Raw genomic sequence first — 24,715 nt, 5'->3', positions numbered from 1 at the left:
AAGACATTGGTATTTAATACAGCAAATTTGATTTATCCATGGATCTTAACTGACTAACCCATACTCTTATTGGTAACTTGGAATGCTTTGGAGGATCTAGTGTAACTTGAGAATATATACTTCAGTGCGTGGCCCATTGGTGTGGGAGAGCTTTTTGCAGTACTGACTGAAGATCACTTTTGTTCAGATGAGGAGCTGATTTCTGCCTAGGTACTACCATACAGCACTGTTACATTACAGCATGTAGTCTTCTCTGTCTCTTAGCACTGTAAAACAAAAAGGTTCACCCTCTACAATAGACTCCTGTATATGTCATTTAAGCATTAAATTAAAACATCACAAACACTCTGAGCAGAAGCATTTTTAATCTTTAAAATGTAATCAGATTTACATTTATGAAGCAGCTTTTTTTAAAGCAAGTTTGACATAGTAAATCACCTTCAGTTCCAAAACATAACCTCAGTTTGCCTTCATACACATTGGGAACGTGGTTTTCCACAGACATACGAAAATATAATTTAAAGCACTTACACAGACACATGACGATACATTCACTATACACAATATATCAAAATAGTCCCCTCCATACCTGCTGTATAATACTGTCACAATGTTAAGCTAAATATAAACTGTAACTCCATTACAATATTCAAATCCATGCAGTGTTGGCATGACTGAGTGCTCCGGACTGCTCTGCACAGAAGTGAAGTCTAAATGCTATCGACAGCTGTTCCTACATGCCCAAGATGGGTCAAAAACGTAGAAACAGACTGTCTCTGGAATGCCTGAACAATACTTTTGTTTCATCTTTGTGCCTATTTTCAATACACTGTAACAATAATTTCCATCTCTTTTGTGGGTGTGGTTTACAATGTGGGTGTGGTCAAGGCAGGTAAGCCACATCCATAAACAAACATGTACCTTAAGAACACACAGGTGCTGCTGTGATGACAGCAGGCTCCAGATGGAGGTTGTGCTGATGGTAACACAGTGTGGGTGGAGCTTTCTCCATAATACATACCAGCACTGCAAGAAATGTTTACAATACTATCGATAATAATCATACTAGATAATTCACCATGAAGCTACACAGGCATAATATACTGGAATGCTGCGATCTACAATACAAGGCAATCGGAGATCATACAGACTCACAACGGACGAGAAAAAACACAAGGCGTGGCGAAAAAATTTCCCTTGATAACTAGTACCTCTACAGTAACGATCGGTTTCACTGACTTTTCTCCACGACCGCAGACATGCAGTCCTGCCGCGGTCTGGAGACATTGGCGATGAGGAACATCCAAACTCTATTGGCAACTGGTTACTACAAAGTGCTTAAATACTTCACCCAGGTGATGAAGGAAACCATTCCATTGCCTCAGGATGGGGTCTGGAGACAGACATGAAAAGTAACTCCAGTCAAAGTCCAAAGGTAACCGTGGAACAGCTCAGGCTAAATACTGTGGGAATATCTGGGCAGGATTACAGTTCTGAAACGCTGGCGAATGTTGACCTGAGATCTTTTGTTTGGCGTTAACGTAACTAAGTCATCTTCTGGGTCTGAAGAGAAAAAACCGAACTCGATAATATCAAAGCAATCTTTTAACCTTAACTCTCTTAAACATAGTCTTGAAAGTAAAATACAGTAAAAAATAAAACTTGGAAATAAAGAATAACTTTTTTGATTATGAAAGTGTATATATACATATATATCTACGTTTTTTTTATATATCAGGTAATATTCCATATTATATTACAAACATTCAGTTTTTTTCCTTTTTTGTTAAACTTGAAGTTTAACTCCATTGATGCACTGCATTGGAATTGGAGTCTTGGCAGAGAAGGATTTTCTCACTAGAGAGATCTAACCACCAGCAATGGAAGAGCAAGGCTTCACAAACTGGATATTTGTGTATGATCATGTCAGTGACTTTCTGATTTCAACCGGTAGAGTTTGATTGGTTCCTGCGAGTCCAAATCAGACTACATATAGACTCACTTGACGATCATTACACAACCTTCCATGAGCTCCCATCCAGCACACTCCCATTTTGTCCTTCCTCACGCCCTGCCCCACTTATACACCCTGACCAAACATGGACGAGGAGAGAACCATCACTCTACTGCCTAAACCGTCCAAAGGTCAGCCTTTTCCTTTTTCTAATTTTTTTTTTGTTTTACACAATTAGCACCATATATCAAAAGTAACGAAAAATAAGTACGATAGGTATGAATGTGCAAACGTACAAAAACCGTGAACTCTACAAAGATACATCATTCCAAAATACAGGAGAGAGAAAAAAAAAATAAAGTAATTAAAGCATGCAATCAAAGTATAGTGTAGTGTAGCGTAAAAGGGGTGGAGTCTTCCTCACTAGAGAAAGGGGAGGAGGGTCGCTTGGCACTGGGACCGGCACTACTGCTGCATCTTGCGGATGATGTCAGCGGACACCGGCGGGTGGAAGTTGATGGTGTGGTGGCGGAGGCCCTGAGATGTCTTGTAACTCTTGCCACAGCGGCACTTGAAGGGCTTGCGCACGCGGATCTGGGTTCGGTGGCCATTCTTGGCGTGGTACTTGATACCATTCACATTCTGTGAGGGAATAATAGCGTCAGTGGACTGGTCTGGCTGTGCAGATATAATAACAGTGAAAGAAATAACAATGACACATGAAATATATAAATGAGAAATACTGATGAATTGTTATCAGTATTGTCATCATCATCACCTATGACTTACACATTTATGTAACTGGATTATTTACAACAGTACAAGGTACTGCGGCCAAGTACCTTGCTCAAGGGCACCTCGCCCCATCTTGTTACTTCCTCGTCACACAACTTTCCTAACTCATATGTGATACTAACACCATCTATTTTCAGCCACAATTTGTGCAGTTCTTTACCATGCACACTCCAGATGTGAGTGGAAAATTCTATAAAAAACATGAGAAGCTTTTTGAAGTGGATTGGATACACTCATTTACAATGTCAAGCCAATACGCAACAACTTGCTAAATCGTATTTTCAACATGAAGGACATCTCTTAAATTCTCCATGAAGGGACTTCTGGGCTGTCGGCAGTCAGTACATAAATTCCACTTTCATCACCAAGTTTATGGGGAACTTTATCCCCCTTATATTATACATTGCTGAAAATATATACTGTATCCGTGCTGTATACAGTGAAGGAATAGCAGCTGAGTTAAAGAGAGGCAATCAGGAAAATGTGCATTCATTGTATATATATTGTAAAACATGTATTGTGCTTTTCATTTAAGTGACTCACTGTCAGTCCTGCCCACGCTGAACATGGCTTAGAACAATGAGGACCACAATGGAAATAGGTCATCATGACTTTGTGCCTAGTTTCCTCGATACTTTTGCTGTGTATATGGTTGTTGCCTAAGGGCTACCAACACTATGTATATATTTTTTAAAAGTCCAATAATATGAATCAGTCAATCTATATGACTCGTCTCCCTCCCCTGCCATGAATCGGGGCAGATGATATTCATGAATGCCCACGATGGTAAAGAGGACATGCCCTTCCAGAACTGGACTTGCACCTGAACGGACGGTTGCAAGTTTGAAACCTGGGTGGCAGAGTGCTGTTCTGCCCTTGTCAGTAATATTGACCCTTTATAGTGTCAGTACATTTCTGGATTAATAATCATGCAAGCTGCCCTATATAAGAGTGTGCTAATGTGCTAATTACACACACTGTACTGTGTTGCACTGTGCTGTACTGTGTTGTACTGTGTGAGAGTGCTAATCACACACACTGTGCAATAACTCAGAGTGAGCGTGGGTGGAAGAGCCCGGCGCACCTTGTATCTCTTTTTGCAGCCTGGGACAGGGCAGGCGAAGGGCTTCTCGTCGCCCCCGTTCATGCACATGGAGCTGAGGATGGCCTCGGAGCTAATGGCACTTTCGGTGGTCCAGGATTCGTCACTGTCCGACTCCTCGTAGTCCACCTCCTCCTCGTCATACTCGCTACCTGGGAGGGAGCACAGGGGGAACGTCACCACAGCAGGTCACCGAGGGAACGGCGGTGGGCCAACGTCCCCAGCCGAAAGGCTGCAGGATTCTGAGGTGGCGTTTGAAGCCATCCGATCTCTGCAGCTATCCCAAACTGAACGTTGTATGGAATTAAGATATAACTGATCCAGATTTGGTGTGAGGTCTGTTGTTGTTTGTTCTTACGTGGATACGACAAGAAGTGAAATATTAGGTATTAAGACAGTAATATATAAATTAGTAACGAAAAATGTGGGTAATATATGCGAGCACAATATGTAGAAAACATAATATAAGCAGCAACAATTTTACTAGCTTGCTAACTAGCAAAATATGTTTATTATCTTTATAGTACATGTATATTATTTTTTGCGTTATTTTATTGTTTCCTAGCTAGCTACGTTATAAACTTAATATATCACGGCCTGCTAAGAGCCTGCATATAGGATGTTTATCTGGGAGTGAGGTGGCTACTGGCTAGCCAAGACAATTTCTCACTTCCGACCGCCTAAGTATAAAGCTGCCTAGGAAGGCCAGTGTCCTTCCATTCGAGACACAGCCACAGAGGGGCAGGGACAGATTGACTCTGAGGGTGAAGGAGAGACCTTCACTGGAAATGAGACAGAGAACAGACCGCGACGCAGACGAGAACGGGCAGGAGAACGGCAGGAGCTGGGAATAAAAGTACAGAGAGCTGGAAATGCATTCTCGGGGGAAATGAACCGCGTTTCCCTCCCAGCAGAAATAGTCCATTAACTGTCAAGAATTTATTAGAGAGCACATCCACTTTGAGGGTTATCATTCCTCACTTCCTCGCTGTTTAGGTTTAAGGGAAGGTGGATCCATAAAGCTGCCCCTGAGAGGCTGTTAATATAGAGGTCTAGGGGTCACGCTAGGTGATGTCATAAGGTGAGAGTGCCGCGGGACGCCTCTGGCAGACGGATAAGGGGGTTGTGTCAGTGATGGATGAAGAATATGGATTTTAGCGTATGAACTTAGGATGTAGGATGACTAACATCAATCTGAGAATTGCTCTGAGAAGCTGAGGAGACTGAAGCCGTTCATTTATCAGGGGACGTCAATCCCCTATTCCTATGGAAACCACCCTCACCCCCACCCCCACCCCCACCGCCAGCCCAACCAGCTGCACCCTCCCACTTCCCCCAATTCCCTCCTTGCGCCCCGACCCCCCTTAATACAGGGAATTTTCCGTTGTAGATGGTGCGTGTGCGTGTGTGTGTTTGTGTGTGTGTGTGTGTGTGTGTGTGTGTATGGTGGAGAAGGGGGGCAGGGTGCTAATTGTGCCCTGGCGGATGTTGAAAGTCCCTTTCCACAGCATTTGAACAGCAGTAACACTGGGACCGAAAACATTTGGACCTAAAAATTCAACATCTGCTTTGTGCTTAAAACACCTAGTACACACAGATTCTTGGGTAATTACCTTTCCTGAGAACATGAAGGGCCCTGCTCTATTCACACACACAAAGTGCTGCTGGATTAGCAACACAGAGTCCGGCAACCAGACAGACTGGCCTGAGGAGTGACTCAGTGACTGTTCCAACATTCTGGGGCCGCCTTGTCTCTATGGAAATGGAGCCCTCAGTAGAGGAAGAAAATTAGGAATATTTGGGAAAGAATTTGAGTGTGGGAAAGAATCTAGTTCAGTCAACAGGTCTTAAGGTTAACATACTGCTTTGGTGTAGATCCAGCAATGCATAAAGATACAATTCAAAAATGGACCAATATATAAAACCACAAAAATATGAAGTACACTAATTAGGGGAGCAAGAGAAAAACATTTCACGGAAAGGAAAACATGGGAATGTTTTAATCAGACATTGGCTCCAGTAACGTTGACTGCCACGGGGCACTGGGGTTGGAGGCAACGCAGGACAGACATGGAGTTTTCTATTTACAGGGTTGAACAAACAGCTTTCCTGAACATGGTACATGTACAATGAGGGTGAGAAAAGGAGGCTCTTTCTGAGGTCTTTCTCAGGCATGTCTGTGAGAACTGAGCCCTTGCCTCTGAAACAATGGATCTCTTCATGAGATTGTCCTAAACATTTATCTCCCTTAACTCCGCTCAGCAATGCCCCTGTAGTGCGCTCTCTCTCCACCCTGGACACACACACAAGCACCCACAGACATTCTCCGTTTCACCTGTCTCCCTCCCACAAAGGTTTAGCTGCTGATGTCATCACTGAATTCTAAGGCTAACCCCATTTTCCATTTAAATATGAAATAATGTACTGCATCAGGCAGACAAGGTAAGCCTAAAGGCCAGATAATAAGCGCTGTAAAAAAAATAACATGCCTACATACAGTAACTCCTGTAAATGGGAGGTCTGTTCACAGGCAGTTCACATACAAAATGTTCCCACATATTAAGGCAGTGATTCCTTGACTTTTTCAAAAACTAAAATTTAAATGAAAAACTACTGAACCAAGAAATGGACAATTTCCTATAACATACCATGTTCACAGAGATAGTGGTGTCATTACCACTCACATGATGTGATGTTAGCAGTCACGTATTTGTATATTGGGTGCAGCTCATATGCTGTTTTTCTCTTGCGCAGCTTGGGTTAGGTACCTCGTGCTAACGCGCGCATGCACACGGGCTAGGCTCACCTGTAGGGGTACTGCTACGGAAGGAGGAGGAGGGCGTGATGGGCGGAGTGACGGGCGGGGTCAGGCTGCCACTGCTGTGCCGGGGGGGCGTGGACACGCTGTTGCGGGACACGCTGCCCGTCAGGGACAGGGACAGCTTGGGCTGGATCTTCTTCTTCAGGGTCTCCTGCTCGCGCCGCGCGGCGTCAGTCACAAACCTGAAGAGAGACGACGCGCGTTCAGCAACACGTGTTCAGTGACATGCGTTCAGCGACATGCGTGTGCAAGAGCCGACACACACGGCTCCAAAACCGTTTCGCCATTAATACATCCATCATTTTCACCAGCTGAATGAATGTCCACCCTGAAATGAACTACCAGCCAAAAAAGTACATTTTAATTTTTCAAAACCTATAAGCTGGAAGGGTGTTCTTCACCTGGACATCTGAACCAGGCTGCAGGGGTAAAATCTGCACTGCTCCTATAAAACAGACTCAACAGCAACACACTGAATGCTTAGAATATGCTCAGGCTAATGTGCATAAATATCTATGTGTAGCACAGCAAAGCGGTAGCTATGAATTGGCAATCTGTTTTTACTGTGCATTTTAGGATAAGTCTATTTCAATGTGCTCAAAAAGATATCTTCCTAGGCTCTCTGCAGAAACTTGACACTATGAAATATGTCTGCATAATGAAAAGATTTACCATTTCAGTAATAATATAAGATTTAAATCAGCAGTTACTCTACATTTTTTTTTAAACGTTCAAGTATTATCATTTAGATTAAACTTTATGCTTCATTGTAAAACAGTCTAAGTAAACGCACCTCGTAAAAACAAAATGTTAATGCAGACATTGTTCATAAAAAAGTGGAATCAACAAATTAAATTCAAACCACATGAAGGCCTATGTGTAAAATCCCCCTGACGCCAACAGTCTTAAAACCAATATTCAGACACGATAGTAAAGCGAAGCTCATTTCTCAAGGGTTGAAATTGAAATTATATCATGATGCTCTCATGTAGAATTGTGTACCACGTGCTCCTTGCAGCCTAAACACTGAATGCTGGTGTAATTAGCTTCATTCAGTTCTGCTGCTGGTTTTCATTTTCCGAACAGAATCAAGGGGAACACATGTGCATGTGCTGGAGCCCACATGCACATGTACACATAAAGGCCAAAACAGCAGCACATGCCGATAGGGTCAGCGGGTTTACTTTAGCTGTAGTCGTACTGCTACAGAGAAGGAGGGATTAGGGTTATTCATTTAGGCCCTGCATGGGGCAACAGCTTGAGCCAAACAGCTGCAGATCTCCATATGAACAAAGCTGCAGATTACAGCTCCATGTCAGCAAGGCAGACAACACTAACGGACAGAACACTGTTTTCCTGTTAGCGAAACAGGCACCGCCACTGAACAGCGCTTCCTGTCCCCATCACCAGGGCACATGGTGCTAATGGAGTACACTGTGCATTCCAGAAAGGCAGACACTTGGAGGAAGTACGTTTCCACGGTAACAAGAAAGGCAGCAGTCACACATCCAACAGTGCCTCACTTCTGCCATTTTGGCTCTGGCTATTTAATATGGGCATGTGCATTCAGAGGTATTCTTGACGCTCCTATATCCATTCCAGCAGATGTCTGATCATGTATACCGCATGGACAGGAGTACATCAAGCTAACGCCATTGTCTGACCGACGATCCCGCACAACAAGAACGGATAAAAACACACGATCATACAAACGGAATGGAGAGACAGCGCTCTGTGAGCCACAAACAAACACACACTGCCGACCACAGGAAAGCGTCACCCAGCCTCATCGACCAGATGCCACTCTGAAGCCTGGTGGGTGTGTATGCGGTTGTGTATGTGAGCAGTGTGTATGTGTGTTCCATCTGTAACTCAAAAGTTACTCAAGAACACAGTTCATGAGCACAACATTTGAGGAGGGTTTAAGGTGTGGTCGACACTGCCTCCAGTACACTAAAAAATCTGATTTCAACTTCTTTGTGTAGAATATCCCTTAACGTTTTTCACAGTGTTTATAATCTATTATGTAGCAAGTATTATGGTACTACAAATACTACATACAGTAAGGCTCACATCAAGTAAAGCATAAAGTGAACTATTGCTATGATAATGATTGTATCATTTATGCACATAAATATATTACTCTCAGAGAAGGTTTCTGTGGCTGCAGAACTCTGTACTTCCATATGAGATGCAGACATTTTGGAAAAGATGACATACAACCATAATGACAGGAACAGACAGAATGCTGTTCTTTTTATCTCTGTTCTTTTTAAATGTGGTATGAACAGCAGCACAAAGAGCAGCCCGAGCACACATCAGTGAGAGCAGAGGAAGGCGAATTCAGCGCGGATGACAAATAGTTATTGGCCGTCATGTCTTAACAAGCACCTTCAGCGATCCTTCAAAGGTGTTCCCATTGAGCAGAAGTTATTCATTAATCATCCCGTGTGATTATTATTATTCAGCAAGGGAAAGATTAAAGGTTGTATTCTCTGCCCTTACTTGGCACATTCTCCGCGGGGAGGGACACGCCTACTCACCGGTTGATGTAGCTGAGGGCCACATAGGTGGGCTGCTGCAGTTCCTGTTTTTCTAACACCCGAGGGTCTGTGTCTAAAAAGGAAGGGGGGAAAAAAAAACTCATCAAGGCGCCCTTTTTCACAGTGCAGTCAACATCATGTGGTGGATACACTTTCTCATATTCAATGGAGCTACACAGCTTCTCGCCAAGTTTCCCACAATGCATTCATGGACATAGCTGCGCTACACGTGTACACACACAGCACCCCAAGCCTAATATCTCGTTGCCCGGGCTGACGCAGTCCGTTGGTCTGACGCTCGCCTGCTCTGTAACGTGTAATGAGCCAGCGATGACTAAGGGGTCAGGGAGGACAGTGTTCAGTGGGAGATGCCCCATTCCTGTACTGCATACTTTATCATCCACAGTTCTACAAGGATGCCCTCTCAACCTTAAATTAATAAGAAATAAAACAACATCTTTTCATTAGCCACTGATTCCTTCTCAGGTTCGTCATGGCTGGGGTGGGGGGGGGGGGGGGTTCAGCTAGTGGAGGAGGTATTGTGGGAGTGTGTCATTCTCGAGAACAGGATATTACTCATATTGTGCACGCACACATGCACACACACACGCACACGCACGCACGCACGAACGCACGCAAGCATTCACATATCAACACATACACACATGCATGGACACACAACCATATACACACACACACACACACACATGCACAACACTATGTCACAGCATCTTCAGTCCTGGCCCTGATACTGATAAACTGATAAACACTGATAAACATACAATATTCTTTACATTGAAATTTGGTTAATCCATTTAAATAACAGTCTAAATACAGAATCACTAAGTGGAAAGAGTGAATGTTGAAAAGTCCCATTTTTTGTCCAGTTATTGCCTGCTTCAACAGTCCTTATTTCACCCATACAGAACTGAAATAGACACATCAACATTTCCTCAGCTTTGTCCAGACACACTGTTGGCTTTGTAACACTGCATACAGGCAGCTTCCACCCTGAGGTGAACCAGCAAAAAACTTCAAAAGACCGGCCCACTGACAAGCCTGTGTGAGCAGAGCAACAGACTTCAGCACATCTGAATGACTAGAGTAGTGTGGGAATACTGCCCCCATGTGGCCATTCAGAAGTTTATGAAAAGTACTGGGATCTCATTTGAGAACTAAAAAACAACCTTAGCATTATCATATCTTGTGCCTAGACAGAATGGAAAGGAATACGTATTGTTTTGTTTGAGTGATTCAATATTTGCAACATAACCATTTCTAACCTTTGACCTCGCTGAGCTAAAATCACCATTTTTGTCACACTAGAGCATGCCCTAACCAAAGCAGATTTCATGCAGAGCCCAACAGCAGTAGAGGCCCTTTACAGACCTGAATACAGTGCCAGGTCAACACAAGTGAAGCCGTTAACTGACATCCTACAGTGTTCAAAAAGAAAAAAGTCAACAAAAATGCACATCGATAAATATACACAAAATTCACAGCTACATAGGATGTCACCCAGGTCACCTCAAAATCAAAGGAGACTTTTATTTTGTGATGATCAAGTGGTTGATATTTAGCATAAAATCACCTTTGCTACAAACTTGGCTTCCACAGAAAAACACTACTGTTCTCTACGGCGTTCCGCGTAGCCTATCTTTACCCAGAACCCTGAATAAGACCAGGGATCCTAATTAAACATAAAAAACAGCAGTATGTTCTGGGAAATGAAATCCCAGGCTGGGTGGGCCTGACATTGTCAGCTCTGCCTGCGTGGCTGGAGCAGGCATTGTTAAGGCGGGTTGTTCGAGGCGAAGCGTGGGGGCGTGGGGGCGCGGGGGTGCGGGGGCGCGGGGGCGAGGGAGCCGGCGTCACAAAGCGCCGCGCCCCGCGTCATCGGCGGTTTGCTCTCGGCGCGTAATGAAGGCCTGCGCGCATAATGGCTCGCAGATGCCGTTCCCAGGGCGCAGCAGAAATAATTAAACTGGGCACAGAGCTGCAGCCTGCCCTGCCATCTCGCCCTTAATGAGGCCACGCTGCGGCCGGCTCGGCCCCTCCGCTTCATGCCTGCTCTGTGAGTAAACAAATCTTTCTGCGCCGTTTAACTTGAACCATATTAGTTTATATTAAAACCACACACTGCTAAAAGTGTGGATTCGCAATTTCTCCCTGGCTGACTGGGCACTATAAATTAAGACTTTAACACCTTATATTTAGGAAAGAATGCAGACTGTTGCCTCTGGGCCTTTACAACACCAGGGAAACCGACGAAAAACACGGACCCACACAAACACACAAATTTGAGGACTTCGAAAACCCAACTTGACATGCAGCTAGAGTCAGACATTCCGGAGTCAATTCTTCTAAATGGAATTTGGATTGGTGCATTGTGAAGCTTCACTGAACACACATAATGCAACGTTACTTAAAAGTACTGTGTCAGTCACGAGAACTCAGGGGGCGGTCCCCAGTACTGCCAAAGTGTTTCATTAGTATCTGGTTAAGTTCTAGGAAAAAAAGGTCACCCCCTAAATAACCACACACACACATGCACCACATGCGCACGCATGCAGAAATACATGCATGAACATACACGTGCACAAACGCATTTCTACAGTGAGATGTATTTACAAAACTATTCTCAAAACTCCCGGAGGTCGGGAGGAGAAACGGCTATATTTTGCGCGGCGGTGGGGCAGGTGACCCCAGCCAGGGAGGAAACGGCAGAGGAAGTCCTGGCTACACGAATCGCTAACGAGGCGACGAGAGCAGGGCCGGGGTGGGGCTGAGCAGGGCGAGCCTCTGTCTGCTCAGTGAGGTATTGATCAGTCTCACCCAACACTCAGTAAATCAGAGGCGCAGGCTGGAAGGGCAGACTCGGGCGGTGCCTGCTTCCTGACGGGCCACCAGAGGAGAGGGCTGGGGTGGTGGGGGGGGGCGGGGGCGCTGGGCTCAGGTTAATGACTGCACGTCTGCCACTGGGACAGACCCGCTCTCTCGCTCATACAGGTGGTCCACCACGGTGGTCCTTCATTTGTCTTTTATGGCATTTTATTCGCTAAATGGTCTGATGCTGAGATCGAGATCCTTCCTCTACAGATGGACTGAGTGAGAGAGAGAGAGAGAGAGAGAGAGAGAGAGAGAGAGGAGATGGAGAGGTATGAGCAGGATGGGGAAAGCCCAATTATCTTTAAAGTTTTCCAATTTTGGTGGTGCCTACAGCACACACAACATTTCTTTTGTTTCATAAACCAGCAAGATCAGTCCTGAAATTTTACATTTGTGAATTAAACTGAAAATGTCAGTCCTAAGTCATCCCTATGTACAGTGCATACTTAGCCAAAATTCTTAAGTAGCTGCCTAACAGTTTAACCGATATATTCTCCTAGGACCAGGCAATTCATTTTTGTCCCCTTTGGAGGACATGAGTCTCTGGTCTTAATCTCAAGAACCACATATTATATTTTGCTGAAAGCTACGCTACAAGGGACATTCACTAAAAATAAAATAAGTAATATTTTTCAAAGTACTTTCACAGCAACATGTTTTTGTTATCCAAGAATCTTGCATTATGTCAAAAAAAATTTTGAATACTTCAAACTTTATTCTGCCAGGGCTCAGGAGGATATAAAACTGTAACTCAGCCAGACGCCCTAGGTTAGATTAATCTGGCAGGAAAATAAATTATAATTATTAAGCGTGAAGCAATTGCTTCTGCTTTAGGCATTGCTATATGTTCAAAATATCATGCCAAGTGATTATATACGCTGATAATATATGTATCTGACATGCAGCAGTGAAGATAATAAATGCATCAGTGCGAAATATCAATGTAGTGTGAGAGTCTTCTTAAATTCTTACCAATACAGAGCAATAACACCCTCATCCCTTACACAGAGCTCAAGTTTTATTACCCAAAACGGCATGGATGTATAACCTCTGGGTATCAGTTGCTGACAGAGACACCAGTTAATGATAAAGAAGATGATTACAACGTTTTAAAATTTTATGATCCAACAGCTCAAAGCCACCATGTATTAAACAGACAGAACAAGCTGTAGGCCGATTCTGATATTTTTATCAATTTGAAGACAATGCAGAAATTTTTATGACTTGGCACAGCGCACATAAAATTTAAGTTATAGTCGCACAACGCCTTTTCAAAGGTACTGATGTAATGTGCGCATATCCCAACGCTGCATAGCTCAAGATTCTAAATCTGGTCCAAGTGCAAACATAGTGACCCATCCTACTGGCCTATAATAGATCAAGAAAAGTCATGGATTAAACCTGTAAAACTACATTTTACGGGCTGGCTGATTTTATATGACAGCTGTTAATGATGATATGGAAGCACAGCACTGTGTTCATAGAGATCTAAAGACACATTCAGGCTGTTATCTTACACTGTATAAACATCAAAAAATTTTCCTGGCAGCTTACCTGGGCTCAGGGTGAACCTATCATCCTGCATGGTGTGGACTGAAGTGCTGTCAGACCTGGTCGATTCACAGTAATGAAACAATCCCATTCACTTTAACAGCCACTCAACAGCAACGTAACACAGTCAAACTGCTGCCTTCCTCAGAGCAGTGTGATGCAATGCGACTCCAGGAGACATAACTACTGTTACCATCCCTCCTGTCTTACTGAAGCAAACGCAACAAGACAAATGACTCATTATCACTTTATTTGAACTGCATGTCATAAGGCCCACATAACGCTCATAACGTCACAAGAATGGAATAGCACCATAATAACCAACAATGTGATAGCGTATTGTAGCTTATGATCAATATCGTAACACTGAATGGCGTAGTACCATAATAACCAACAACGTGGTAGCGAATTATAGCTTATGACCAATATCATAACACTGAAAGCTGGTCTCAGGACAGCATGGGGACCTCACAGGGACGGTGCCCTGGATAAACTGCTCTGAAGGCACTTCTGTGAGCAGCTGCGAGCTGACACAGCTTCCGCAACCTAATCAGCCTAACTGCCACACCCCCCCCCACCACCACCACCACCACACAGCTCCCAGGCACAGTCACCTGGACCCCCCCCACCACCACCACCACCACCACTCAGCTCCCAGGCACAGTCACCTGGACTCCCCCCCCCCCCCCCCCCAGTGGCCAGCACCCTGGTGACATGTTTATGGTGCAGAATAACAGCAGGGCACATTGTGGGCTTGTGTGTGGCAGGCCAGGCTTCAAACCCTGATTTGTACTTATCAAAGCTCTCACTGTGCCACCCAAAGGCCCCTGCTTGCGCCAGAAGAATAGCCTCTCAAGTAAAGTTTCACACAGAATAATGATTTAGAAATGTGAGATAACTTTCATTCGGCACATATTTTTCCACACGCAGGTATTCGCCATGTACTTTTCCTGGGCCTTCCAGACAGCCACCTTTAGGTACATCATGTATGTACAGCTCACTGACCACAGTTCTTCTGCTTAATTACTTTCTAAATAGGTTTTCTATAACATAATTGTCATAGGTGACAATATTAGGGTTATTTCCCCCCAAATTAAAGCTTAATTTGAGCGCTAATGTCTGGTACAAGCACATTGTGGCTAGGTAATGGTCTTTAGGTAGCAGCCTCTAAATCACCAGGCCACAGTCTGTCTGATATTAAATATCAACACCTGCCTCTTTTGCTCTCCATACAGCAGGGTTTATAAATCCAGTCCTATTCTACATGAATCAGAGTTTGTGACAGGGGTGTTTGAGTGATAGCTGAGGGGGGGGGGGGGGGGCAGAGCTGTAATTAGGTCCACCAGGTGCAGGGATTGGGACGTGAATAACTGCTTCCCAATTTTATTATTTCCGTTCGGATTTGGGGGTGCATTCCAGGCCTCTCAAACGAGCCTCCTGAGTACAGCTGCTTCAGGCAGACTGGGGCAATTGTGAGAAAAAGGCCATCATTAGAACAAGAGTATCGCTGGCACAGAGACATCATTAGGACAAGACCATTGTTGGGACGGATCCGTCATTACAGCACAACTCAGCCATTAGAACCCGGCCACTTGTAGATCAGACGTGAGAACGTCCTTATTGAGGAGAACACAGCCATCTTTAAGCATGGACCCTTCTTATGACAGCAGTCGTTATTAGGACAAAACGACTGTTAGGAAAAAAACCAGTGGCCTATCCTTTGGTGAGAGTATTCACACAGACACAGTACAAATATGATTAATGGGATAGAGCAGGACTGTAGATGACCCAGATAATGTGTTTTGTTAATAGCCATTATAACAGGATTACATACTTAAAATTAACCCGCTACATGTTGCCACAACATCTCTAACTCACATCAGCAAAAACTGATTTCAGTTACCACAACTTTCAGATCAAAGCAGACAGACACATTGAGAAAGGAACGTTACCAAAATAGCTTCAATACCAGATACAGCTGTAGAAATGGGTTACAATATGTGTCTCTATGGATGAGGGTAAAGAGGCCAAATAATCTATTATAATAATTTAGTTGATGGTTGACTGAATCTATGTGGATAATATTTTTGCCAATACATGGGCCAATTTTATATTAAGAAGTCCAAAAACTTACACAAAAAATAATTCCAAAATAACTCCAAATATCTCACTAACAATATTAATATCATTCAATTTTACTAGGTAGAGTGTTATGTTTTACACTTATGATGATGTAGCCTATCAGATGAAGGAGTTCCATTTCCCAATACATGTTTCAAATTAGCAGATATATCATTAAACCAACTACTGGCAGTGTCTAAACTGTACCTCTCATGGGCCTTTGGAGAGTTTTAATAAATGAGGCCTCTCAAACAGTACAGCAGTGACCCCTGCTGTCTACTGGCATGAAAAGCAGGCTGGAAAGCCACCAGACACAGCCCAGGCTTGTTTTCCAGGCCCCTAATTAAAGAAAGGAGAGTGCATTTAAGCAGCAGGCCACCAGATGAGTGGAAGAAAAGCCAAATCAAGCACCCCTCTCTGTAATTAGGGCTCAGAGCGCTTGGCGGGCGTGCCAGGTTTCGCACTTCGGCGGGCGGAAACAGGGCCGCGAGTGCAGGCGGGGGCTGGGGATTTTTCCATTCTGGGCACACTAATTGCCTCATTATTCCTCAATAAGTCATTTAGGCCATTTCTCCTTCAGCTCACACCTCGGAAACATGCAAGCAAAAGAATCAAGAGGGCAAAGAAAACGGACCTGCACAACCAAACCAAACCAAAACTCCAGATAACACTGGAGAGACAGGATTCTATGACACAGATAGGCAAAATCAACTCTGGATGTGAGTTAAATGAAGGACGATTCCAAATGTGTGCACAAAGCCAACATACACAGCAACAGAAAAAAACCATAAAAAAACTGTTACAACATTATGTAAGCTATCATGTGCAAAAAGAATGTGGACGAACCTGACAAAAAATTACATAAGTATTTTTAGTTTGATAGCACTTGTGGTTTTCACAAGCTGTGGCCCTGTCAATTTGAATGCACAGAATTAATTTCCAATTTTACCAATAAAATGTGTTTGCCAGAACTCTTAGGTAACTATTCCCCAAACATCGTTATCCATGTTGGCCTTTTGTCCTTATTGCACATTATGTCTCTATGGCAGTGGGACATTCCTCTAATATGGACATGAGGTAAAAAAATATTTTCAATATTCACTCTCTCATTGTGGTCACTGTGACTGAGACTTTTCCAGCCCTAATTTGACCTTCACTTCAGTTATTGTCTGACAGTTTTCCTGTTAAACCACAGTGAAAACATTCTGAGTAATAAAGCATTTAACATAGTTACAGAACAACTGGAATTACAATAAGCCTGACCTAATCTGAAAAAGAATTCTAATAAGAACAGATAACAGAGCAAAATGCTGCACCCAACAATTATCTTAAACAGCAACCACCTTAAATACTAATGACAATGCAGAGCCTAGTCATTACAGCAACATTACCTCAAATCATAATATTTACATGCTTCCAAACAATGATCCATATGAGCAGAAATGTCCCACATTTTGAAATATTTTCCCCACGCATTCAGTTTTCATGAACTCATTAACTTAAACTTTTTAAATTGCTTGATTATTAATTGCAATGTGATATTATCACGAAATTCGATTTTCAAGATATTTTATTATAGACTTAAGAATATTTTCTGTTTGATCTAATGGGAGAAAATAGCTTTACACATTTCAAAATATGTATTTTTTTTAAAAATTGATTTTCGGACATCCCTGTGCTTTGTGTCATTTTGACTCACACAGATGAACATTTAGTGGAAGGTCAGTAGCCGTTAGCCTAGTTCCATAAACACTACAATACACTGTGTACATAGATCAAACAGCAGCTTTATTCTCAGAGGACTTTTTTCTGTAGCAGTTCGGCATGATATTGAGAAAGCATGATACTGGACATTGTGAACTTGCTCCATCACCCGTGCACCCACACATACAGCAATCACTTTCTGAAGAGACAAGGGAGTGGTTTTGAATTCCGCAGAAAACTGCGCCACTTCCAAAGAGAAAAAGGCCACTTCAAATTCTGTAGCGCTGACCTGCCCTCTGCTGGACCTAAAATGTTATTGCAGCAGATTTCACCAAACTCGGACCAAAGCCAATGGGAAAAAGTTTCTCTGACTTTGCATGCTATGATAGTCTAAAATCAAGAAAACGTGTGCCAGTTTCCCTTAATTGGAACTTTCAAAATATTTCTGACAATGATCCCTTTACTTTCACTCTAGGTCTTGCACAGTAAGCCTCATCAGTTTTCTCAGAAACCTATTGCATTTTCAGAATGGACAAGTTCTTAATAATGTTTCATTATAATTATTTTATTTATTGAAGTATGACCAGTGAAATGGATATTTCATTAATACGGCAGGTTCAGAAAATAATTATTCCAGTCAATTTTATACAATTTTCACACCATTAGCAAATTTAAAATGGAGTAGGTTTGTTTTCTGTCCATCTCAGAAAAACATATATTTCCCCCATTCCTTCCCCTGTCTGATAACTGTATAAATCTTTTCTTTCAAAAGCTACGGGGTATGTCAGAATGACAGCATTTTTTCCAAGTTTTCTTAAATCTCAGCTGTACAATAACTATGATAAGCTTGTTTGAGACCAAATAGCTGGAGGGGGGCCCAGCGCGAGAGACATACAGTGAGGACAGGTAAGAACTTGAAATCACAGCGCACTAGTAGAGACAAAAAAAACTTACCACATACCATGACATACCACCGTGACACATTTACATAACAGCATAGATGTTCACCTAAGCTGTGGGCCTCAGCCCTGCTTTATGTTGCTCTAAAACTACAGCTGCCAGGACAGCAGTGTGAAATAGTGGCTAGGCTAGCAGCGTAGTCAAAGCGGCAACATAGAGCAATGGTCCAAACAATTAAGAGTAGTGGTCAGAGCAGCAGTGTAGAGTAGCATACAGATCAATGAGAAGAGTGCTGTGGGCAGGACTGGAGAGAAGTGGTCAAGGACTTGTGCAGGCAGCAGCAAGGAGAAGAGGTCAGAACAAAAGCATGGAGTAGTAGTGAGTGCTGCTCTGATTTTAATCAATTCCCAGTCCATTCATTGCATGCTACAAAACCTGAACAACATGTCAAAGAAGCAGAGGGTGGAATACTTCCATCAATGCACATCATTCTCTTCAAGTGTGTGACAGCCCATGTCCATTATTAAGAATTAATTAGAACACTTGAAGGTTAATTCAGTATTGTATTAGGGGAATAATGGACATTTTGAGTCCTGGGTTGAGACACGGTGAGGTTCTTCATGCACTTTAGATGCTATTGTGGTAAGTATGCGTACACTAAGAATTCTGAAATGTATGGGGCAGTACAGAAGAAAGAATCAGTCTGACCCTCCGAGTTATTGGCCCTCACTGAACAAATTCTGTGTATCACTTTCAAAAGGCAATGTATATTGATAGCAGTATCTATTATAATGAATATTTCAGTACAAAAATAGGGCTCTGGTATCCCAGGAGAGGTGGCTCTGGGGCTGTACTATATAGCCTAACCTACCTGGTGATGTAAATGAACTGTGACTTTTCATGAGTAATCAACTTCATGCCCTCTCTTCAAAACACTATTTTCTTTTTATGACAAGATCCTCTTCTCTTTATAATGACATACCAATGTATCTCCTAAAAACCCAAAGTGTCTTATAATGACTAAATAGTACATGGAAAATATTTTTTCACTGGCAGCAATGTCCGTCATAGTTATTACCTCCTTTCAGACTTAAGTCATGAGTTTTGTCAAATGATCAGTTTTGTAAAAAACGGCTTTATGAAGGAGAGTCACTCTGATAGTTTCCCGTTTTATTGAACAAAGCTGAAACACACAGAAGTTTAAAGGCATAATGATCCAATAAGGGAGACTAAACTGTTATGTATTTAAATGACTATATTGATTGCTGGTCGTGGAAATCAACTTTAAACATGTGCTTATGATGACACGTTTATGTGTCAGAGACCTACTAATGCATCATAAAATTAATGTTGGTGAACACAAAAATGTCCGAGGGACCTATAAACCGCAGATGGTCTTAAGACTACCACCTTGGGAGATTATTTTATACATAGAGCACTTAACAGTGTATAGGCCTAACAGAAGGAGTTTACACCTCAACGTTGATATTAACACAATGACCCCTGTCTCTATTACCATTTGTTAAAGTCGCCAAACTTTAACGTTTAAAGACAGGGAAAAACAAGCACCATGCCAAACAACCAAGTCAGGCAACCTTGGAAAGTCCAAAAAAGTGAAATATTCCAGAACGTGGTGGAAGGATTGCACCAAGCTGAATGCAGAACACATATGGTACATATAAAATGAATGATGAAGCCATGCATACACAATACCTGAAGTAAGACTTAACTCACTTTCTCAAGGAGCTATGTGACTGATTTGCCATGAATACTTCAGTGAATGAATAGTTCATCTGGAATTATCAAGCATTCACATGCCAACAGGTAATGGTTACAAATCTGTTGACTGTTCATTAAGAAATGAATCTGAATTTGACAGATACATATTAATTTGTGTTAATAATATTGTTGACTCAGTATGGAATGCAGCTATCCAGCTAGGACCCTTAAATTATGTTTGGTGAACTTATTTTTAAGTTTACAGTTATTTTTTTCCATACTAAAAACCAAGTATTAAAAATGCAATGTAATTTGCATAAATCAGAATGCTTGTGCAGAAAGTCCAAATTACTAAAAAATGTTCATTCTTTGGCAGGGGTACTGTGTGCACACAAAAAACTATGTTGAAAGTATAGTCATCACCAGCAAAATAAGGTAGGGCATCACGCAAGTCTCCAACTGTCACAACAAAGTTCATAGTTGATGTACAATGAGAAGAGTTGGCTATTTTCTGAAAGAAAACTACATTCCTTGACATAAATGACATCAGAAAAGGCCGTTGCAAATTGTTACACAAGTAAACTTACATTCAAACAAAAAAGATTTGTTGATGGTTCACTAACATTTGGCAAGGTGCAGTTATCTTACTGATTTAGTAAACTCAGTGTTAGGCAGTGCTTTTGGTACTGGCATATCACTTCCTGTTTGTTCCACATAAACTGTGTTCAAATTTATTCCAGATGAAAAGTTAACCGTAACTTTCTCCTGCTGTTACAGACCACAGGAGACTGAGAGCAATATGAAAAGCTATGATTTAATGTCCGAATAAGGGAAATAGTGACTTGAAATTCAATTTGGCTATGTATAAGGGAAAATGTACTGTTGTTTCATTTGAATAACTTTATCTGTTTATGATTTTTTTTTAAATAAATAAAAACTTTCAAATGTCCAATCATATTTGCTAGCCCAGCCTGCAGTCAAAACGTTCCGTCAGTTCTGAAAAATGGAAACAATCTGTTCCATAGCAGTGTGTTTAGTCAGCTTTGCTCCTCTCCACTACGCGCACCACCAGGCGAGCTGTGCAGCCACTGCACTCGAGGTCTGCAGCTGTGGCAGAACTGGCACAGGGAGACTATACCTGATTGGCCGATAGACTTTCTACCCCGGACAGCCAATTATGCCTAACTCTGTGCTTATCTATTTTCTGTCTTATGTAACACATGCCAACTGACATATAGCCTACCTGTGATGTCCTGCATGCTAAAGTGAGGATCAATGGTTGAAGCTCTGTGTCAAGAAAACATGGTTTCAATACATTTTAAAAAGTTATGATCACACAAAAATGTCATCTCTCCAAAAAAATACCTTTAGGAACAACAAAAAATTGCTTCTTTGTGATATCTTACATTTTAATTCAAAGTTGTTGAATTAAGAAACAGTGACTTTATATTCAGTTGGATGATAACTATCAATATGTGTTGAAATACTACAATGGAAAAATGACACAATAGTTCTATTTCTAACATATCAGCCTTCCATAACATGGTTTGATACAAATTATAGGCTATATGCATTTTACAAACATAAAAGTTATTTTTGCTTTATTGTGCATATTTTTGGAAAGCAGTATTCTGCATTAACTTGATCTGCAGATACTCAAAACTGACAGTGCGCAAGTCTCACTCAATGAGCGATGGCACACTTATACTCTGAGTGACCAATGGCAGATCACTGAACAAAGCTCTGGTGTTCCAGTTAAGTCTTCAAGGCCAGAGGTGTGTTGTACAGTTTTGGTCAATGTAAAAACAATATTACATTACATTACATTACAGGCATTTGGCAGACGCTCTTATCCAGAGCGACGTACAACAAATATGAATGTCAGCATAGTAATATGTGCTGACTTGCACTTGATCATCCTCCCTGCAAATGAGGGACATAAATGAGTGGAACTCAGAATTTTTTTCCTGGTTTTGAGATGGGTGGAGATTTTGGGGGAGGGTACACATATTGACCTGTTCTTCACCCCCTTGGAATGACAGTCTAATTTACACCCCACTGGTCTCAAGGGACAGACTGCGTCTAATCCCATACTATAGCTCATGAATATTTAACACTTCTGTGTGTCACTCACAGAACAGTCACTCTCGCCAGACCAAACTCTGTCCTGTTGACCCACACGATAGAACACAGCATAGCACACAACAGCAAAACATGGCTCAAACATGCAGCAAAAATGCAGCAGCATCAGAACAACACCAGAGCAGAACAAGGCAACAGAAACCAAAGAAAGACATAGGAAAGTGAACAGCACATCATTGTAAACCCAGGCACATTCACATAACCAAATCAAAATATTGGTACATTAGGTCAACATGTTTTCAAAAATTTTCATCTGACATATGGCATAGTTTGGCACTATATAGTGAGTATCACAGAGCTTTGAGAACAAGGTAGTGCCAGCAGCATGTGTATATCAAAAGGTACACAATCTGAAAGGAAGTCAGGCTGGTCAAATGACCCCTTATTAATAAATTATAGCAATTTCATAATGAAATCCAATGCCTAGGCTTGCATTCAAGCTTTCAACCCAGCACTGGACTGGTACAGTTTCAGAGTAACCAACCCGGATCCAGACAAATCAAAGTCAAAGATTCCGTGAAAGTGTCTTACGATCGTAAGCAGGACTTTATGCATAGGCTATTTATTCTCCGTTTTGTATTACATTGCGTCAAAAAGTGAAAATGTGTGGACAGCTATTCCGTTAACACATTTAAGGCAGTGTTTTAAATAGTATCTAACGTTACATGCTAATATTTGATGAACATTTATCTTAGTAAATTATAACGACACCACAAAAGGAGTATACCAGCGAAGCATTCTGTAATGTTAGCTGGCTAGCTGAGGTGTAGTCTACTGTGCACACCGTTAGTTTCCGGAAGAATGCACAACTGTAGTTAACCATATCAGTTTCCCAAGCAGCTGTAACGTTGCGTGCACTAACGTTACATAATAAAACATACTTTACGTAGTTTATATTCCCAATGCCACGTCAATACAATACAATTACAACTATAAATTGAGTTTGAACATCCAGATCCGTTACTTAAGCTAGCTAGCTATACGGCTACCTGGCTAACGTTCTTAATGTTTTTGCAACTTAATTGCAGTTGCAGTTTCAACTTTCCGTGCAGTCACAATGTGTAATGTAGCTAACAAAAAAGAAATGCATTATGTGCGCTTATTACACACAAATATAAAACGGAGACAAAACAAAATACCACATATTCATGTTTATTAGGCGTGTGCGTTGTGTCAACTCCCTCCCTAGCAGCAGCCGGGCCTAGCAAGCTAGCTAGAAAGACTGCATATGATAATCGTTCGGGCGAGCAGTGCAACACATCGACGCACTTCTCTGCCTAAGCATAAATGTGCATTGCGCTAGTGGTGCTTCCACACCCACCCTGTGCCTTTGTTGTGTATAGGAAGTTAGAATTCGTCTTTAACGTTATACTTCTCCGTGATAATACATTGCCAGCTTGGGCTAGTATCTCATCAATACCACACCTAGCAACAGCGCTGTCAGAACGCAGGAAGCGAATGGCTACCGCGGCTCGATCGCGAGCACTGAGCCGGCCATTGCTAGTCGACGAGACGAGTTGCAGCCAAGCTGCACGAAATGCATTTGTGAGTCGCCGGCGCTTACCGATATGGTTATCCTCGATGTGCACGATGAGTTCGGCCAAGGATTCGAAATGAAGTCCACAGCCCCCGAACCTGCAGGTGTTGGAGAAGAAGGAGGCAGCGGCGATGCCTGTCATGGTTATAGCAACATTGAATAGGGTAGACTGCGGGCAGGAAGGATCTCTCACAGACACCGGCGGCCTGGCAGCGGCAGCAGCAGCTGGAACAGCGGCGCGAGGGGAAACGGTGCATCTGCAGACGGGGGAGGGACCACCACATGAGCACGACTGACGTCATGCTTACCTGTTGCAAAGTCCCCGAACCACTGGTTTCCTATCTATTATGGCCATGGACTCACAGTCTTTGTAAAATATTCGGCAGTTAAGGTTCACTTTCCTTTTCTTGTGTATATACATTTTAATTTGCCATATGCAAAATCAACGACATTACAGTAGTTACTTATGAAATTGAGCTGCTTGTTTTGCATTTAGAAAAACGTTTATACACTTTCAAAATGTATAGTCGGAGAGGTTTATTAAGCGAAGCAACAGCGATTTTCGTCGGTCACAATGTTTAAATAAAAAAATATATATATAAATACATTAGCAAGCATTATTCGTCTCTAAGCCCCCTTAGTGGTCTTACTTATTTATTAATTTCATTTTCCACAATGCAGTCATTACTTAATTATTACACTACCCATCATGTTACCACCCCAACAACAACCATTTAATTGTCACTGTTACACAGATAACATGTATTCTGTGGGGCAACATATGATCAATATTTTACCTGTGTAGCCTAAGCAGGAATTTGCCACTGAAAATCTGTACACATCATAGGTTTGTTTGTTTGTTTATTTTTTATTTCAGTGTCTTACACCCTGTAGGGTGCCCAGCCCATATGAGCCTAGAGGACACTACTTGTTATAT

General features: G+C 42.2%; 1 protein-coding gene across 1 annotated transcript; it reads right to left on the bottom strand.

The window, feature by feature from the left end:
- Positions 1–348: 348 nt before the first annotated feature.
- jazf1b (JAZF zinc finger 1b) lies at positions 349–24,057 on the bottom strand. Its single transcript, XM_035408604.1, has 5 exons — positions 23,806–24,057; positions 9,216–9,288; positions 6,658–6,854; positions 3,834–4,003; positions 349–2,596 (listed from the first exon to the last, which is right to left on the bottom strand). Exons 1-5 carry the CDS (start codon positions 23,918–23,920, stop codon positions 2,420–2,422), a joined length of 732 nt encoding a protein of 243 aa, XP_035264495.1. The 5' UTR covers positions 23,921–24,057; the 3' UTR covers positions 349–2,419.
- Positions 24,058–24,715: the final 658 nt, after the last annotated feature.

The sequence above is a fragment of the Anguilla anguilla genome, chromosome 1, assembly GCF_013347855.1.
Source record: "Anguilla anguilla isolate fAngAng1 chromosome 1, fAngAng1.pri, whole genome shotgun sequence".
NCBI classification, from domain to species: domain Eukaryota; kingdom Metazoa; phylum Chordata; class Actinopteri; order Anguilliformes; family Anguillidae; genus Anguilla; species Anguilla anguilla.
The sequence above is the reverse complement of the archived record's forward strand: the minus strand, read 5'-3'. Positions and strand labels throughout refer to the sequence as shown.

Coding starts and splice junctions, on each gene's coding strand:
- jazf1b (XM_035408604.1), bottom strand. CDS start 23,920: ATGACAGGCATCGCCGCTGCCTCCTTCTTCTCCAACACCTGCAGGTTC. Junction 4,004..6,657: donor CCGTAGCAGTACCCCTACAG/GTGAGCCTAGCC, acceptor GCTCCCTCCCAG/GTAGCGAGTATGACGAGGAG. Junction 2,597..3,833: donor GCTGCAAAAAGAGATACAAG/GTGCGCCGGGCT, acceptor ATTCCCTCACAG/AATGTGAATGGTATCAAGTA.